This window comes from Rosa rugosa, chromosome 1, assembly GCF_958449725.1.
Source record: "Rosa rugosa chromosome 1, drRosRugo1.1, whole genome shotgun sequence".
NCBI classification, from domain to species: Eukaryota; Viridiplantae; Streptophyta; class Magnoliopsida; order Rosales; family Rosaceae; genus Rosa; species Rosa rugosa.
Genome location: NC_084820.1, coordinates 30,275,429 through 30,294,888, shown reverse-complemented (window position 1 = coordinate 30,294,888; position 19,460 = coordinate 30,275,429). Strand labels below are relative to the sequence as shown.

Below are 19,460 nucleotides of genomic sequence, written 5' to 3'. Positions count from 1 at the left end.
TTTGTCTCTCCATTTCCATTCCATTTTTCTCTCCATTCTCTAGTTGCAAAATTCTGCGTTTTCAAGTAAGAAGAAGAAGAAGAAGAAGGAGCCGGGAATATCATATCCTCCATCGTCCACCTTGAAGGCTTGCTTCCAAGATTCAAGATTTCAACGTTTCAAGCACTCCATCTCCATCTCCAACTCACGGTGTAATTCATTCATTTTTTTTTTTCCTTATTTAATTTCGTAGGAATTTGTTTCTAGTTAACAATAACATTAAGGGCAAAGTTTAAGCCCAATTTCTATGTTTGAATAAAAATTGTGATTTCTTTATGTTGATTTTTATGTTGCTTATGTGAGATTGCTTAATTGATTTTGGATTATGGAAAACTTTTATATGTATGTGTTCTTTGATGGCCAACTTAGGATATATGCATGTAATTGGTGCTAGATTTAAGTAGTAAAGGCTTTGGACAAAAGTCGAAATCAATTAAGGAGGATTGCAAATAGATGGACTTTTTCATACTAGGTTGTGCACTTTGGTTGACATCCTTTCTTTGTTCTTCATGCATTGAATGTGTTCTTGATTAGCTAGTTTTCTAGACTATGATTGCATGTTCAATAGGTTTAATTTAGGTGCTTTCACTTAGATTAAATATTCAAGGAAAGTAAAATATGGGAAATCATTTGCTTCGAATGTTTCACATGGTCAACTTATTTCTCATGACATAGATAATCAACTATAGGAATTGTAATTGGATTTCATTCATATGATTGTAGTTTTGATCTTTGTTTCTTGTGTTCCACCCTTGTATATGTGTTTTTACACTTTCTTTATTTCATTTAATTTTAATTCCAATTCTATAATCTCAAAACCCCCCTTTTTATATTAACTTGTATATATTTTTATTCTTTATTTTATTTTTGTACATAATACTTTTTACTTTATTATTTTAATTTTTTATTTGTTTTTTGACAATGACAGGTGTACCCTCAATCCCCGGAATAGAACGATCCCTATTTGCTTATACTACTAACGATGTTTTCAGGGTTAAATTATGCGCTTGCTTTGAGCGTATCATTAGCAAAGCAGAAAGACCTTCTGCTCCAAGGAGAAACAAATACGGTGATAAAGGATCCCCTTGCCGCAATCCTCGAGAAGGCACCACATAACCCCGGGGCTTGCCTCGAACCAGAAATGAATAACGAACAGAAGAAACACACTGCATAATCATCTTCACCCAACTATGGGCAAAACCCATACGCTCCATTACTTTCTGTAAAAACCCCCATTCCAATCTATCATAGGCTTTACTCAAATCCAATTTCAAGGCCATATATTCCTCACCTGCTCTTTTGTTATGAATAAAATGAGCTAACTCATTAGCTGCCAAGGTATTGTCAGTTATCAGTCTACCTGGAATGAAGGCACTCTGGAAAGGCGATATAATCTGAGGCAAGATTAATTTCAACCTGTTGGCAATAACTTTCGAACACAACTTGTAGATTACATTACACAATGCAATTGGTCTCAAATCTGCCATAGACTCAGGAGTAGCAACTTTAGGAATCAAACAAATATGCGTGTAATTAATCTGTTTAAGCAACTGACCAGTTTGTAGAAAATTGTGCACCGCACCAGTAATATCATCCCTTATACTCTCCCAATAATGTTGGAAAAATAAAGGCGGCATTCCATCCGGTCCAGGAGACTTTGTAGGATACATTTGAAACAAAGCCTCCTTCACCTCCTCACAAGTATATTGAGAACAAAGAGAAGTATTCATCTCTTCCGTAACAGAAGGAGAAATAGCCTGTAGAGTTTCCTCCAAAGCTCCAGCATCAATAGTTCCTGCTTTATACATCTTCTCAAAGTACCTCACAACCACTGTTTCTACACCATCATCATCTTCTTGCCAAACCCCTGCCTCATCGTAAAGACCCCTAATGAAATTTTTTCTTTTTCGATTAGAGGCTTTCCGATGAAAGAAGCCTGTATTACGATCTCCCTCCTTAAGCCATGAGACTTTAGCTCGCTGACTCCAATATAATTCTTCCTCCGAGAGTAAGCTCTCCAAGCGGGCCAGTAAACTACCCTTTTCTACCAACAAAGCCGGAGTCGATGACAAACTAAGAAGCTCCTCCAGTCGTGATCGAATCTCCATCAATGCTTTCTGCCTATCCCCAAACACACTTCGTTGCCAGGCATCGAGTGCAATACCTGTCCTTTCAATCTTCTTCGAGACCATAAACATAGGCTGCCCCAGAACCGGTCGCTGCCAGTGCTGCTGGACCGTCACATGACAACCCTCATGCTTCAACCACAGTGATTCAAACCGAAACCTGTGGTATTTCTGCTTCTGGATAATAGGAACTGAACTAACACAGAGCAGGAGTGGAATATGGTCCGACTTGCTCGGAGGTAAATGAATGACCCGAGAGTGTACGAAGTTGTCCAACCATGCCGCCGTAGCAACCACCCTGTCCAACCGAACCTTCGTCTCAGAGTCACTCCATGTATACGAACACCCATGGAACCCTAGGTCCACCAATTCCGCATATCCCAACGCATCCCGGAAACCGCGCATTTGGTTCTCCGATCGCGGTCTGCCATCCAGTTTCTCCGATGCCAACAGAATTTCGTTAAAGTCGCCGAGTACAACCCACGGTAGGCTATCGTCATCACTCAAAGCCCTGAGAATATCCCAAGATTCGTGTCTATCAGCAGCTCCCGGATTACCGTAAAACCCCGTGAATCGCCACCGTGTAAGACCATCACCTTCCTCTACCACTGCGTCGATAAAACGAGCCGTAGAAGGCTGCCGGATTTGGACCTTCATATCGTCATACCAGAATAAGCCTAGACCGCCAGCCAACCCCGCGCTCATCACACCCTCTGCATGATCAAACCCTAGGTTGCATCGCAGTCGCTCGAACTCATCCTCATCTCTGATTTTAGTTTCAATCAGGAACACCAGTTTCGGTTTGTGCTGTGAGATTAAGATCTTCAGAGCACGTCGTGTGGAAGGATTGCAAATCCCCCGACAATTCCAGAACAACACGTTCATGGCCGCAAGAAACAATGCAGATCAAAGAAAACCCTAGGTTTCCGATCTCACCCTAGCTCCGGGAAACTAGGTCGAAAAAAGATTTCCTTGCTAAGATTTGGATCTTCTTCAGTTGTGCACACGATATCAACCTCCTCCATAGTTTTGTTAAATCATTATGACACTTAAACTGCATAATAGGTATGATTTTACCCCTTAATGGTGATTAAGACAGAAATACTATAGTTCGAGATATAAATAATTATGCTATAAATTCATTACCAGGTAACAAAATTACTTATTTAAGTTTTGATAGTATTATATTAAACTCCGGAAACAATGAAAATATTAATACTTTATACCCTATAGAATTCTTGAATAAACTTGAATTTAATGGATTACCATCACATGAATTAATTTTAAAAGTTGGAATGCCAATAATGTTACTGAGAAATTTAAACCAAATATCTGGTTTATGTAATGGCACTAGATTAATAGTGACAAAATTATTTGATCGATTAATTGAAGCAAAAATATTGACAGGAAATAACACAGGTAAAAAAATTTTCATACCTAGAATAGTTCTTACTGCATCAGAAAATAAGTGGCCATTTATTTTTAAGAGACGACAATTTCCAGTAAAACCCTGTTATGCTATGACTATTAATAAAAGTCAAGGTCAATCATTAAACCATGTAGGAATATATTTGCCAGAACCAGTCTTTACTCATGGACAGTTATATGTACCACTTTCAAGAGTTACAACGAGAAATTGATTAAAAATTTTGATAAATAATAACAACGATATTCCAAACATATATACTAAAAATATAATTTATAAAGATGTACTACAAAACTTATAAATAAGCATATGCTTATTTTGTATTAGTGAATCATCACTGTCGATAAAAGAAAGAGAGAGAGAGAGAAACAGAAAGAAAAAAAGAAAAAAAGAAAAAAAGAAAAAAAGAAAAAAATATAACTCACATACTTATCAATTGTATATAAGACGAATTCATTGTAACCTATATATGATATACATTATCCACCGATAGCTTACACATTTAACATTAGTCATGTGACATGTGTTACTTCAGAAAAGAAGAGCTTCCTTTATTGTTCTATAACTTTAGATCATATAATAATAATTATAATATATAGTCAAAACAAAAGTCAAATGCTTAAAGAAAGAAAGAAAAGAAAAAAAATTGAAACCTTTCAAAGTGAAGATCAAGGTGAAAAACAGAGTTTAAAACAGCTGCAATTTGAAAGAGATAATCAATCTGTATCCTTCATCGCTCATTCAAGCACATATGATGGGCAGTCCCTTTTTTTTTCGATTACAGACTATGGGCAGTCCTAGCTAACCATAGCTAGACAGCAAATTTTTTTCCGATCTAACCAACGACCAACGACCAATGAATGTTGGTCTTTCTCCATCTCTCACGTACACATTAGTTAGAGGATACAAGACAGCAAATTTTTTTCCGACGACCAACGAATGTTGGTCTTTCTCCATCTCTCACGTACACATTAGTTAGAGGATACAAGACAGCAAATTTTTTTCCGATCTAACCAACGACCAACGAATGTTGGTCTTTCTCCATCTCTCACGTACACATTAGTTAGAGGATACAAGACAACAAATTTTTTTCCGATCTAACCAACGACCAACGAATGTCGGTCTTTCTCCATCTCTCACGTACACATGTACAAACCCCATGAATTCTTTTTACCTAAATAGCTGGCCTGTGGGTCTAGATAATTAAACGCCATGAATTCTTTTTACCTAAATAGTCGGCCTGTGGGTCTAGCTAATTATTATCACCAAGAATGATTGGTTCACAACTTCACATCCATGAATCTATCAAGCAAATAGTGCTTTGTAAAGGGCCAACTCCATGCTGTCTATCTTTCTCCTTCACATGCATGCAGTGGTTACTGGTTAGACCGTTAGAGGATACAAACCCCATAATTTTTTTTTTTTTTTTTTTTTACCTAAATAGCCAGCCTGTACAGGGCCAACTCCATGCTGTCTATCTTTCTCCTTCACATGCATGAATCTATCAAGCAAATAGTGCTCTGTATGTTCGCAATCAAGGGCCGGCTCCATGCATGTCGATCTTTCTCCTTCACATGCATGCAGTGGTTACTGTTTAGACCGTTAGAGGATACAAACCCCATAATTTTTTATTTTTTTTTTTACCTAAATAGCCAGCCTGTAGGTCTAGCTAATTATCACCAAGAATTATTGGTTCACAACTTCACATCCATCCTATGGTTATATAAACATCGATCTATCTGCCGGTTCCAAGGAACACGGGAAATATATTATATAGAGAAGGCAAAACATAGCCAAGCTAGTATCAAATAATATGGAGTTTGGAGAAGAAGGACTATTAGAGCCGGTGAGCCCTGGTGGTCAATTCTTCAACAGCACTGTCTTATCTCTTGCAATTATTGCTGTTTTGGAAGCACAAGTTCCAATCAACGATGCTCAAACTTTTTCACTTCTTAAAAATGTCTTCCTCCCGATCAATCCACGCTTCTCTTCCATCATGGTACTCTCTCTCTCTCTCTCTCTCTCTCTCTCTCTCTCTACTATATATATATATATACTATTATTAAGAAAATAGGGTTTGTTAACTAAAATCTAGAATTCTGACAGAAATGACCCTATAAGATTAATAAACTTTGAGAATTAATAAATCAGAAGGATAATTAAGACATTTACAAAATATATTTTTATTAAAAAAATAAACAAAAAAAGTATCCACAATTCATTTTTCTCTCCCCATTATCTTTTCTCTGCAATAATTAACTTTTTTCTTTTTTATTTTCTGTAAAAAAATAATAATAACTTACACATGCTCTGCATATGTGAAGAAATGCTAATATATATATATATATACACACACACACACATATATATATATAAACACACACACACACGACGAGATAGGGAAACTAAGTAATTCCCTCTTGCATATGTGTCGACAGTAATTACTTAATAATTTGTAACATTAATTAATGAATGCAGGTTAAAGATGTAGATGAAAAGAATAAGCAGTGGAAGAGGGTTCAAGTGAAGCTGGAAGACCATGTACATGTCCCCATTTTCCCATCCGGAATGTCACTTGAATCATATGATACTTACTTTGATGAATATATAACGAAGATAGCATCAGAAACATTCCCACAAAGCAGGCCATTATGGGAAATTCATCTTTTCAAATACCCAACAAGTCATGCAGCTGGACAACTAATATTCAAGATCCATCATGCCCTTGGCGATGGCTACTCTCTCATGGGCGCTCTTCTCTCTTGTCTCCAAAATACTCACAATCCTTCTCTTCCTCTGACATTTCCTCCACTAATGGGTGCAAAGAATGAAACTAGTAGTCGATCTCGTGTGTTTGAGTTTGTGCCTAAGATACTTTCTGCCGTTATCAACGGTGCATGGGATTTTAGTTGGAGCATTTTAAAGGGCACTTGGGTTGAAGATGATCGAACACCAATAAGGTCCGGCGTTGATGGAGTTGAGTTTCGGCCTGTGTCCATATCGACCTTGATGCTGTCTATTGAGGAAATCAAACTTATCAAGAACAAGCTTGGAGTGGTAAGCTAGATAGACTAATCTTTTACTTGTATGTAGTTATGTACCTCATTAGTTATTGAGGTACGTAAATCTTTTGGTTAGATTGTGTTGGTGCACTGTTTGTTTGCTGTACAATGATGTATTGATTAGGGTTGGGAAGAACAAATGGACGAAAGGGGCTAGCAATACTAGCTATATATATGTCATTATTGTTATTGAAACAGGTTTTAACTAATGCAAATACAATTGGTTGCATGCAGACGATAAATGATGTTATTGCGGGAACAATCTTTCTGGGCACCCGAATGTACATGCAACGGATGAATAGTGAAAAATCAAGTAGCCAGAATTGCACGGCATTGGTGTTGCTGAATACTAGACTTGCTGCGGGTTACAAGTCAGTGCAGGAGATGTTGATGGAACCAAGCAAGTCTTCTTGGGGCAACCGATTTGTGTTCTTGCATGTCCCGGTGCCCAAGTCGAGTGAAGTTTCCAAGCCATTGGATTTTGTATGGGAAGCACAGAAGATAGTCAAGAGACATAGAAGCTCTTCAGCTTGGTACCTCACTATTAGGCTCTGGGACATTTTGAAGAAATTTAGAGGCGCTGAGGTAACTAATTATTAACAATGCAATTATAACTTTTTAGCTATATTAATTCCTCCATGTCTCATTAGCTAACTTTCTTTTTGTACCCTAAAAAAAAGTGGTAAATTTTTTTAACTATAAGTGATAAAAAAAAATATCCATTTTTGGTGATTTATTTATTGAATAAATATTATCTCAATTTCATTCAACTCAAATCAGAATGACCATTACATATTTTTCCACTGCCATCTATAGACAGATGAGAAAATGTGATACATAGAGATAAGTCCACTCATTGAACATCCAAAGCTCACTAAAACTAGTAAGCCTAAACTAAACACTTTAAGGTGCACAAAACATATAGGGTGCAAGAAAGTGCATAGCATAAAATTAAAACTAAAACAAAAAAACAATCCCAAAAGGCCCAAAGGAAAAGTCACAACCCTAGCACCCAACAGCTGACCTAGCCCAATTCCCCTACCTCCCTGTTTTGGATGGGTTTTACAAACATGTATTAGTGATTTAAGGAAACACTTCCTCGTACAAAAGTGTTTCTTATCAAGTCTGATAAAATCTTTTAGGCTTTTCAGAAGTAATCCAAACAATAAGCCTTGTGTACACTTTTTCCTTTATTAAAGCATCTTAGCATTTTTTTTTATGTTCAAAAATATACCTCAAAGTTATTTTAACTAACCATTTTTGAAAATTTCCTCTTACAATATTACTTTACTAAATTTAGTTATATGTGAATAAATATTTATTTCTAATTTATTAGTCAAAAGAAAATTATTAAATCTTTAGTGATTAATTGCATTTCCAACATAAAAAGAAATAATTGATTTAATGTTGCTGTCGTTACCTATATTCTTCATAGTTATCATAAGTTTCGTCCAAACCTAATCATTAAAGTTCAAGAAAAATTTCTTAAATGTCTAATTTTTCCCGTGGTTTATTGTGGGTCATAAATAGTTTATTTTTAGTCAACAAAATATGTTGGGGGTCACAAAATATTTATTATGTGTCAATAAAGTGTGAAGGGTATAGGAGGGTTTTAAGGCTTGTTCTTACAACCTGGAGGTGTGCCTGACAGAACCCGCCGAAAATTTAACCATAAAATCTTGTGAAGCGCAAATTAGGAGAAGGCCCAAGTCCCACTTGCTAAACAAGTTAACGTCATAGTTGTCTAACCCAACATACAAAATCACCCAAATACTCTCCACTAGAAAATACACTCCCATATCTAATTTCAAGAGTAAAATTGTCCAGATCAGCTGTACAAAACACACACAAAAAAGAAAAGAAAAAAACATTTGATTAGTTAATCAAATAACAAGAAATGACTGTATATATACAAAACAAGCATGCAATGCTGATCATAAAGATGATAGCTTTGTAGATATATATACATTAATTACATTAATCAAATAAGCAGTAGTAGTGTGTGTCTGTGTGTGTGCATACATACATACATACATACATAAGTCAACATATAGAGAATCAACCCACATTCTGGGTAAGTTTGAGTAGTTAAAAAGACCTATATAACATAAAATTGTAATCCAAGGAGTTAAAATATTAAAGCATGAACAGAGCCCTAAAATAAAGTAGTGTAGTTGTTGTTGACTTCCCCTAAAATCAATTGAAGTAGGAAACTGAATGACAAGGTTCACTTATTGACTCCAAGTCTTCTTCTGCATTATTGACTACAAGTTAACACAAGTTGTGATTAAGAAAGACGCAAGTTGACATCAACAACTCTTAACTCTCTATTCTCTTTAGCTGTTAAAGAATCTAGCTAAGAAAACTATTCTTGAAGAGTGAAAACTAGAATGAACCAACCGTTTGATAGCAACCTTTCATTGGGTAGTTTTGAAGACCATAGATTTTAAGAGAAATTGTAATTGAAGTAATTAAATCATGAACAGGGCTGTTCCCTTACAAAACACAAGGACTAAAGGAAACCAAGCATTGTTCTTCTGCATTATTGACTGCAAACCTAAACCTTGATTAACCAGCTTTTAAATATTCATTGCAATCTTCATGGGTAAGCTTCAATAGGTAAAAAGGCTTGGACTAAAATTGTAATCCAAGGAGTTAAAGCAGCAAAATAGAAGCAGTAGCAGCAGTTATTCTTTCGTATAACTGTTTGATCAACACAAAAGACAATTAAGAAACCCTATTTGATATTAAACAAACCAAACAAAAGTACAGAGTTTTGGGACCATACACCAGTCGACCGAAATCAACGTTTCCAGAAAACTCTAATTTAAAATTCACTAGAACTCAAAGACAAGGAAAAATTAAGATGTTAGTCACTTACAGTATTATTCTTTAGCTTCACCTTATCCATTCCAAACTCAGAGATATAATCAGTTTTGGTTCAATACTTTCTACGATGAAGGCTTCATCTCTTCCATGTTTAAAGAAAAAAAACCTTTGCTTTTTTCCTTTGATTTCTCTCAAAAAGAAAAGAAAAAAAAAAGTGTCTCATTCTCTTCCTTAACGTATGCTTACGTTTTTTTTTGGATGACAATTGAAAAGACGAAAATGCGCAGCATGTGAGGTCAAGTTAACGAAAAAAATGGATGGAAAATCAAAAAGTTAACGGCAAGGTGTGAATTGGCAAGAATTAGAAAAGTTAGGGTTTAAAGAATCAAAATTGAAATATTAGGGGGTAAATTAGCAGCTATGAAAAAAATTAGGGGATAATTTGACTATTTTACCTAAAATAAAACCACATAACCACCCACCCCCTATAAACTCTTTGGCTTTTAATTAAAGAGAAAATATAAAGTTCAATTTTGAAATAAGACACGTATCAAATTATGGCTATCTTCCAAACAAAATAATGCCTGATAAATATATCTAAAACAATAATACTACAAAGTCTGTCAAAACAGTAGCACTAGATAGGTGAATACAAAGCTGAAAGTATGGCAATCAAAACAAACAATAATAAAAATAGGGGATTGAAATCCACACTCTCCATTTTACAATCCACACTCATTCTTTCCTTTTTTGGTTCAAGTTCTTATGAAAAGATAAAATTCAAGTTATTAAAGATACAATTTAAGTTACTAAAAAGGAAAAAGAGAAGTATAGATTGAAAAATAGAGAGTGTGGAGTTCACTTCCCTAAAAATGAAAATGAAACCTTGCTGTTTTGGGTTTGGGCTATCATATCAACGGTTTGGTTTTGTTACTTTGTAGGTTGCGGCTGAATACATTCATAGAACACTCATGAACTCAAGCATAGCAGTCACAAATATGATTGGGCCACTAGAACAAATGTCATTGGCTGATCAACCCATTAAAGGAGTCTACTTTATGGTGGTCGGTTCACCTCAGGTAATATATACATCTATATTTTTTAAAATAATTAATCAACTATTTTGCACAAATTTTATGCATATTTGTTTTTCATGAAAATATATATGTTTGTTAATCACTGACATATGAGAATGATCACCCTAGATTATTCAAAGGCACTTTGACAAGCTTTGAGCAACACCTATACAGCATCAGATCCACAAAATTCTATACTATTCTTTGCAACTAAACTTGTGTTGTAGTTAATGAAATAGGTTATTCTGTATCAACATTTGATTATAAGTTTGGGCATAAATTTATGGTTAAAACCTTACGCGAATTTATAATAGTTAGGGTTGGTTTGGGATTGCTGTGACTTAAAAAAAAAAAAAAAAAACTGCTTCTGCTATGTTTTGAGAATAACTAGTTGTGAATTAAAATAGTTTCGTGTTTGGTAAACAATAATCTTAAAAGTGCTATCAGTACATAAAACAACTTCAGAGTGTGTTTTGATAGAAAGTAGCTTCTAAGAGTAACTTTTGGGTTGCTTCTAAAATTTGCTGCCAGTGACCTATAATTTATAATTAAAGTTGCTTTTTATTTATTTACCAAACAAAGTAAAATCTAAAATTTTAGACAAAAACTGATTTTTTAAAAAGCGAAACAATCCCAAACAGGGCCTTAGAGTGTCTCTTTTCAAGGATTAGATTTGAGACCTTCTTGAATCCATTCTTTGTCCTAAGAATTTAGAGATAGATCCTCGTGAGGACCACTTTGATCCATTTTCAAAGTAATAGTGTTTGAATTGGAAAGGTAATCTGTTTTTGAAGTTAAACTCAATTTCATACAACTTTTTTTTTCTGTTGATATTCAACACCAATCGAAGATCCATCTTTTTAACCTATAAGTATAGGGAGTAAACAGTATTTAATCCTTTAATTTTAGTAAATCATGGGAAAAATTGGATTTTTATGGAGAAAACTTGGATTGTGGGGTACATTGAGAAAACTAATAGGTGTCAATAGTCACATTATTTTTTTAATCTTCAGAGCATCTTTAGCAGACTCTCTATTTTGGCTCTTTAGCTATTTTAGAGAGCATGTTTAGCTTTTTATCTATTTTAATAGCTGCACCAGACTCCTAAGTGGCTTTCTATTATAATTTTTAGCTATCTCGCTCCTAAATATAGAGAGCAAGATGAGGCTCCCTATAATTTAAAACATTCCTTTTAATTTATTTTATGTAATTTATAAATACATTTAAACTATTTAATTTTCATTTAAAAAATAATATAAATTCAAAACTAGCTAAAATAGAGAGCATTGATGCAGACGTAATTCTAAAGTGGCTAGCTAAAATGACTTTTTAGCTACTTTAGCTAAAATTTGACTCAAAAATGGCTAACATTGCTAAAGATGCTCTCAATGGGTATTAATACGTGGACAGTTCATCACCGATCCATCTATTTGATATAATTGTAGAATAATATTCTATTCAATTTAGTTTTTGCATACGGTTTGCATTTTAAAATTATAGCATGAAAATTCAATAAGCATAAATGCGTTGAACAAGTTCACCCAATGGTAAATCTACGAGTTGTCCAATTTTAGATAGCTTTTTCTCATTTAAGTGATTCAACTATAATCATAATATATTTATTATATTTTTCTTACGTCTCTGGTCTTGCAGAGTCTTACTATAACAGCAATGAGTTATATGGGAAAGCTAAGGATTGCCATGGGAACTGAAAAAGGCTTCATAGATTCCAACAAATTGCAAGCATGCATGAAAGATGCATTTCAGTTGATATCTGAAGCTGCAAATTAATTTCCAATACACTAAAGACAATCTTTTTAATTATTGTTATATTTCGCATATATGTTAAGCGAGTTTGAGAGTCTTGCATCAGTTAATGGCATTGGTCTGGCCCTCCATCCATATGTACCTTCTATTTATTTGAACTAGCCTTCCGGCGCGTGTGCAGTACTTAATGTTTTGAAATTATTGTTTAAGCAAAACTTCGACAGTTTTGAAGAAAAGTTGTTCATGCAAAAATCAAGTAATTGACCGAATAAAAAATTGATCACCAAAATAAACACGATAATACAAACTATTGAAATATAACCAAAAAATATTTTACAAATACAGTGATGATTATTGACCATCTCTCATTATCTTTTGTCTGGGCAGCCCTTTCAATCAACATCATAGTCCTGAAGACTTGGCCAGTATAGTAACAATTTGGAAAATTATGCTTTTCAGAGATGTAAAACCATCAACTCCAAATATCGATCTGTGACATCAATTACAATGCAAAACCATTAACTCCAAAATATCATGCATACCTGGAATTGACACAAACAGCACAGATAGATGCAAGATTCGATTTTCATAAATTGCACAATTACTGGATTTCTTGTTCATCATCTGGTTTCCAAATATATATATAAAGAAAAATTAAAAAATTGCAAATATTAGAATCCAAATTCTAATTTTACTTGAGGGATTGATGCAAGCAGAACCAAAACCCAACCAAATGTGTGCCCATCACTTCCTCACATTCCTTCCTTTCATCCATACCAGACTCCTCAAAATTATTATAAATGCATCTTTCTCCAGTATATCTACCTATCTTTCTCTAATCATCATCAATATGCTCCCCCGCTTCTAACAGTGTGAGTCTGATCTCTAGCTAGCTAGCCACTCAACATATATATGACAATAATTCATGCATGTTGTCTGACACGACACATTTTTTTCTTCTTCGAATTAAAAGGGAATATATATATATATATATATATATATATATATATATACAGGCGGGTTCTGAAGCGGACGTCCGCACTTTGCTAAAGTGCGGACGGCGACGCAGCGGCGGTGTTCCAGGCGGCGACGGCGGCTCGGGGCTTGGCGGACGGAGGCCGGAGGCTTGGCGGACGGTTCTGGGCAGCGTTCGAGGTCGGAGGAGGCCGGAGTTGCAGGTTTCTGGGCAGCGAGCTCACCTGCAACTGCAGGTTTCTGGGCAAGGCTGCAACCACGTCGCCGGCGACTCCACCGACTGCAGACCCGTCCGTCCGACTCCTGGCGTCCGTCCGGCAATCTCCGCCGCTCCGTCGCGCCCCGAGCCGAGCTGCAGCGTCGACGTCCGCACTTTAAGAACAGTGCGGACGTCCTCTTTGGAACCGCTCCGTATATATATATATATATATATGCAAAGTGAAAGAAAAGCTATATATTTATTACTGGGCAAAAGGAATTCCAGGCATTAGATTATATATAACCATGCACAGTCGATCTGTGGGAGTGTGAAAGAAAAAAAACAAAATTAGGTTTATATATATTGAACTCAAATTCAGAATTCGTATGAATTCAACCTAGATCTCTAAATTACCAAACTTTCTAAGCAAACAGGCATATGGAAAGTGATATAGAATGAAGATAATAAATAAAACAATTCACTTGAACATTGAAATTCCCACAAATTTGGTGTATTTCAGTAAGTAGAGAATGACTCACAGCTGATGCTTTTAAGAGAACCTGTGAGCCCCGGAAAAATATATCGAGCTTAATGGAGATCGTACGCGAAATTATTCAACGATCTCGATAAATGTCAAGATGCTCGAGGAATTTTTCAGAAATTTTCATAAAGTGAAATCCTCAATTTAGGAGGTGGATGGTAAAGTTTACGGCACGACGAGTTCGTGGAAATTTTCGGAGAATTTTCCGGATAACCGAGCTATTTATCGTGATTTTCCGAAGTTGTGGAATCCTAGAAAATAATTTAGAAAAATTGAAAAATAAGTGGCACGATCCTAGCCTTCCATTCCCTCCACCGCTTAATCTTAGCCATCCATGTTAATTGGACCAAGCTATTTATATAGGCCCTTGATCAGTTGGAAGGACCAGAAGGATCGAGAGACAGAGAGAGAGAACCAGAGTTCTCTGACCCGGAGCGCGACCCGCGACTGGGTCCGACCGGAAACCGCTTCTCCGGCCACCTATACGCGGCGGGCCACCGGTAAAAGCTTCGTCTTGGTGTCGCCTACGTCCCTGTGGTTCCAGATCATACATGAAGCAACTGGGAACGAAGAATAGACGATCTAAAGCTTGAAGAACCTCCGGCGAATTTTGCAGTTCCCGGCGATTCCGGCCACCGTTTGGGCCACCTGTGGTATGAAACCTCGCTTCCTCGACATGCTCTACACCCCAGTATGATTAGTTTTCCAATTAGATCGAGTTTTGACATTTTGGTTTCTGGGTTGTTTCTGCCTCCGTCGTGTTTCCTCGCTGCCGGCGACTTCTCCGGCCTTCTAGGCTTCGTTTCTTGCTCGATTGCAGGACTAGGCGAGATGGTGTGAAGTTTTCTGAGTTGTACCACGAGAAATCACCGGTTCATCACCATTCCGGTTCCGGCAAGTAGTTTGGTGAGGCCGAGCTCGATCAACGTGGACTTGAGAAGGTATAATCCCAAACCTTGAAATAAAAGGTTGCTCTTGGGTTGAGTTCGAAACAGTGGACTGAAGTACTTTGATTTATTTCTGTTTTGGAGAGTTGGTTCAATCATGGTGTTATGGCTATGTTTGGTAGGGCTGTTCTTTGAGAAAAAGCTGGCTTCTGCTTATTTCTGAGAATAAGTGGCTGAAAAGCAAAGCTGCTGAGTGTTTGGTAAACTGGCTTTTTATAGGAGCTGTCAGTGGCAGAAGCAGTGGGAAAGTGTTTGGTAAATCAAACTGGCTTGTGCTTTTTATTTGTGGAATGACCAAATTGGACATGGGAGATTATTTTGCCTTGATTATATACCAAACAATGTTGTTCAAATCCTCTTGTTATTATTTTTAATCTTTATTATATCCTTATTAATTTTTGTTAACTTTCAATTTTTATAAATTATGGTGACTATATGATTAATATTGGACAATTTTAAAAATAACTTATACAAATATCTTAGTAACATTAATAACAATTTGTTTCTGGTTCGCATCAAATGTTCACGTTATTACGCGCATTCATCAAACTTTGAGTAATGCTATTTCTTATTGTTTCCATTATTATTGTGCACCGTGACCATGATATCCCTCATTATCTCCGGTGCAACACCATTAAATTCATTCTCCGAAGGCCTGATTATATGTTTACCTAGTTTACACAAATGATCTAGTGCAAACACACTAAATACAGCCTACTCTATGAACAACCTCAATAGAATTGGGGTTTCTAATCACTAAACACTGGTAATCATGTAAAGAAATTGAGATGATATTTTATCCCACTTCTCAAACCCTGTTCTCTTCTTCAACTCTCATTTACAGAAAGCTTCGTTTGGTGGGTTTGGAGAGATGTAAGTTTTTAATGGATAGTACTTGCATATCACCTGTCTCGATCGCAATGAATGGATATGCTAGTTTTCCATGTACTTAAATAGTGATGAGAACACAACGTACAATCATAACTCTCATTTAAGCAGTGGCCAAACAAAATGTAGATGTAATGCAAGTCAGTCCCAACAAACCACAAAACTTTACATACCAATTACATAAATATAAAAAAATAAGCATTTTCACAAAAAGAATTTCAAAAATAAATGAAGAAAACCCACATTACACTAAAAGAGACCTTACAATGAGAAGAAAATGCGAAGTTCAGAATGCGTTTAGTTACAAACCTGTTTAAATTTAGAAGGGTATTTCCTGCCTAAATCAAGCTAAAGTTTTTCAAATGCCTAACGAAACAGCCAAACTTAGAATACAGCAAAGCCAATCACCCATATATGTAAACATTAACAAAGTAGTCATCTTAAATACATCACACACAGGTCAGAGCTATCATCAAAGGGCTATATTCACTGCATTGAATCAATGTTCTTGCTCAGCTCCTCCAGCTTCTTCATCCTCATCTTCTCACTTTCACCCACCAGCTGCACAAATGATCAACCAACGTTATACATCACACAAAAATGATTGCAGAAACTATAATTAAAACTTATGTAATGGTTATATTATAGGAAGCAAATAATTAGAGTTTGGATCCTCTAGCATCTTTAATGTGCAAGTAATGTGCTTGTGTTCACATTACTTCAGTGCAAACACTCACTCATTATTTCAGCCCAAGCTTTAGTACCAACCCCAATGCATAATCAATGATATGAAGATAAGCTTTAGATGCAATAACAAGAAACTAAAGCAGTGATAAGAAAACATAAACATCAACAACAGACAAAGAAAAAAAAGCAGCTATAAGAAAATGAATAAAGTAGATTGAACAGCCCCAACCATTTGTACAGCTGAAACAAACAACAAAGCTAATAGTACCACGTCCAATTCAGTAACCCTAACCGTAAAAGCCAATCAAACTCAACACAATAAAACTCAATTCCCAATTTCCAAAAGCTAGAGTCAATTTTTATGCATACAATTTATCACTACATAATTGTGAACGAGATACTTCAATATATCATTCTCAACCAATATTCAGAACATTTCCATACTCTCCTTCTCCTCTTCTTCCTCTTTCTTTCTTTCTTTATAACTCTCAACTACCTATCCCCATCCCCTGATTCATGCCCCTGCTTCTCCCAAATTGACCGTCCTTCTCCTCTTCTTCCACTTTCTTTCTTTATAACTCTCAAGTACCTATCCCCATCCCATGAATCATGCCCCTGCTTCCTCCAGATTGACCGACCCACTTTTTAGGAAAAATGGGATTCATGCAATTCGATACAACCTCATATTCATGTTATACAACCTGAAGATTCATGCAATTTGATACAACCTCAGATTCATGTTATACAAACTACAAGCTACAACAACAACAAATCATCATCATCATCACTCATGCCTATTTGCAGCAACCTTATCTCCGATTCATGAACCAAAAACCAAGCTAACCAAAGTACAAGCTATCTATCACAACAAGAACCGAACCTGTGATGAGGGACAGAGAGATGGGTAGATCGATGCGGAGAGAGATCGATCTGTGGGAGCGGTGACGAGGACCGGTGACGGGGAGCTTGCGTCGGAGATCGATATGTGACGAGGGACACACAGATGGGTATATCGACGTCGGGGCTGCGGTCTATGATGACGGACGGAGATGGAGAGCGGTGACGGGGAGCAGCGACGATGTGAGGGAGAAAGATGCTTGCGTGCTGATACGTCTGTGATGGGGAGCAGCGACGATGCGAAGGTGACGGGGAGCTTCGAGGATGCGGCGGTGAGGGAGCAGCGAGGATGCGGCGGTGCGGGTGTGATGAGGGAGAGAGATGGGGGAGCAGGGAAGCTGTGATGCTGCGGGTGTGACGAGGGAGAGAGATGGGGAACAGTGACCACCGAAGATATGCGTAGGGTTAATGGTTCAGCTGAAATTGTTTCAGCTTGGAAGGGTAATTACCGGTATTTTGAAATTTTCATTAATCTACAGTAACACCGCTACAGTAATTTTCGGGCTTCTGGCTTTTGAAAGCTGGGGTTCGGCAGCTTCTGCTTTTGGGCAGAAGCCACAGCAGCTTCTGGAGGAAGCTGATGAGAAGTTGGCTTACCAAACACTTATGGGTCTTGTGCTTATAAGCAGGGGAGCTAAAAAGCCCCCCCAAACATAGCCATAGTGTGTGGTTTGATCGAGTTGTGTAGTTTGGTGGTTTGTGGATTTCGCTGCAGAGTGTAGTACGGGAGGTGATATTGAGGTTGTTAATTGAAATGTTTCTGTTTGTTTGGCTGGAGAATAGACTAATTTGTGATTGTTTCTGGTTGTGAAATTTAAGGTTTTGTTAGTGTGCGAAAGCAGGTGATTTGAAATGGTGGTGAAATAATTGGAATAAGATTGGTTGGGTGTCCATAGTAATTTCGATTACTATGTGACGAAATTGTTAAAGGATACTCGAATTTATTTGTTCATGAAGTTGGGAATTTGTTATAACATTGGTTTGCATAAGCATTTTGTAAAAATGTTAGTGAGTAAAGAAAAGAAATGTGTATATATTGGGTGGCCTTGATAAAATTTGGGTGCACCTAATATATTTGGTCGATATCGTAAATTTCAAGTAAATGTTCGGTAATTTGGGTTAATTATCGAACCAGTATCGATTGGTCAAACGTTGGTCAAACAATAGTCAATGTTGGTCAAACGTTGGTCAATCCTGGTCAAACCAGGAAAGGTTGGTAGGACGACTAGATGATCGTCGAGATTTTAGATAAGTGTTTAACAAATTATTAACGATTATTATGTCGGAATCTAGGACTCCAGTTACCCGAGGAACAGAAGGTTCGCGACTCTCGGAGTGCGTGAGAGAAAGCATCGGAATCCAGGTAGGGATTCAGGACTCTCCTCGGTTAGTGATTTTCTTATATATTGTTATCAAATGATACATGTTAGGTGGTACGGTTTGGTTAAGTTCAAATGCAACGCATACTAACCAAATTGTGAGAAAATGTGTGATGGCTTGAGAGCGAAGGGTGGCTCTGACTTCCTTGGGTTCGATCCCCAAAAGGCCAAAACCTCCGGAGGGTTAGTTACACCGGTCGGACGGTGAGCGATCGCAATGACGACCCGATCCGTGTGTGTAGCTAGGTAGCGGACGCTCTCGCTACGCTTACCTGGTGATAAATTAAATTGAGGTAAGGTCGTGTAGTGGGTCTATGGGACCGGCCATCAGGTAAAACTTGGATTTGGCGCCGTATTTATTTAAGCATCATGCATCGGTTTTCAAGTTGAAAAACATTAAAGTTTGTCGTTCCTTTAAATATTTGGTTTAAAGCATGTGTTCATACTAGAGCTCCAAACATTTATCTGTTGATTTTCAAACCTAGTCGAGTTAGAGTTCCTGTTGAGCAGCGAGGACGAAAGCTCACCCCTACAACAGTATGAATGCAGGTACTGTGCACTGGTGACGGGACAATAGCGGATGGAGCTGGGTGTGCAGAACAAGTTCGGTAAATTACCGTGT

At 36.9% G+C, this 19,460-nt stretch overlaps 1 protein-coding gene, 1 long non-coding RNA gene and 1 pseudogene across 3 annotated transcripts; 2 read left to right on the top strand and 1 right to left on the bottom strand.

Annotated features, from left to right (window-relative positions):
• Positions 1–3,207: 3,207 nt before the first annotated feature.
• Positions 3,208–3,892, top strand: LOC133725843 (uncharacterized; annotated as a pseudogene).
• A 1,452-nt stretch (positions 3,893–5,344) lies between these two features.
• On the top strand, positions 5,345–12,561 carry LOC133724602 (wax ester synthase/diacylglycerol acyltransferase 4-like). Of its 2 annotated transcripts, XM_062151360.1 has the most exons (5): positions 5,345–5,590; positions 6,070–6,648; positions 6,888–7,238; positions 10,424–10,561; positions 12,212–12,561. In XM_062151360.1, the coding sequence occupies exons 1-5, from the start codon at positions 5,405–5,407 to the stop codon at positions 12,347–12,349; spliced, it is 1,392 nt and encodes a 463-aa protein (XP_062007344.1). In that variant the 5' UTR covers positions 5,345–5,404; the 3' UTR covers positions 12,350–12,561. The 2 variants fall into 2 exon arrangements, with proteins under 2 accessions (XP_062007344.1, XP_062007345.1); XM_062151361.1 differs by lacking the exon at positions 10,424–10,561.
• A 3,530-nt stretch (positions 12,562–16,091) lies between these two features.
• Positions 16,092–18,562, bottom strand: LOC133735043 (uncharacterized). The gene is made up of 2 exons (XR_009858754.1): positions 17,443–18,562; positions 16,092–16,436 (listed from the first exon to the last, which is right to left on the bottom strand). It is a non-coding gene; the product is annotated as an uncharacterized LOC133735043 (long non-coding RNA).
• Between the last annotated feature and the right edge of the window lie 898 nt (positions 18,563–19,460).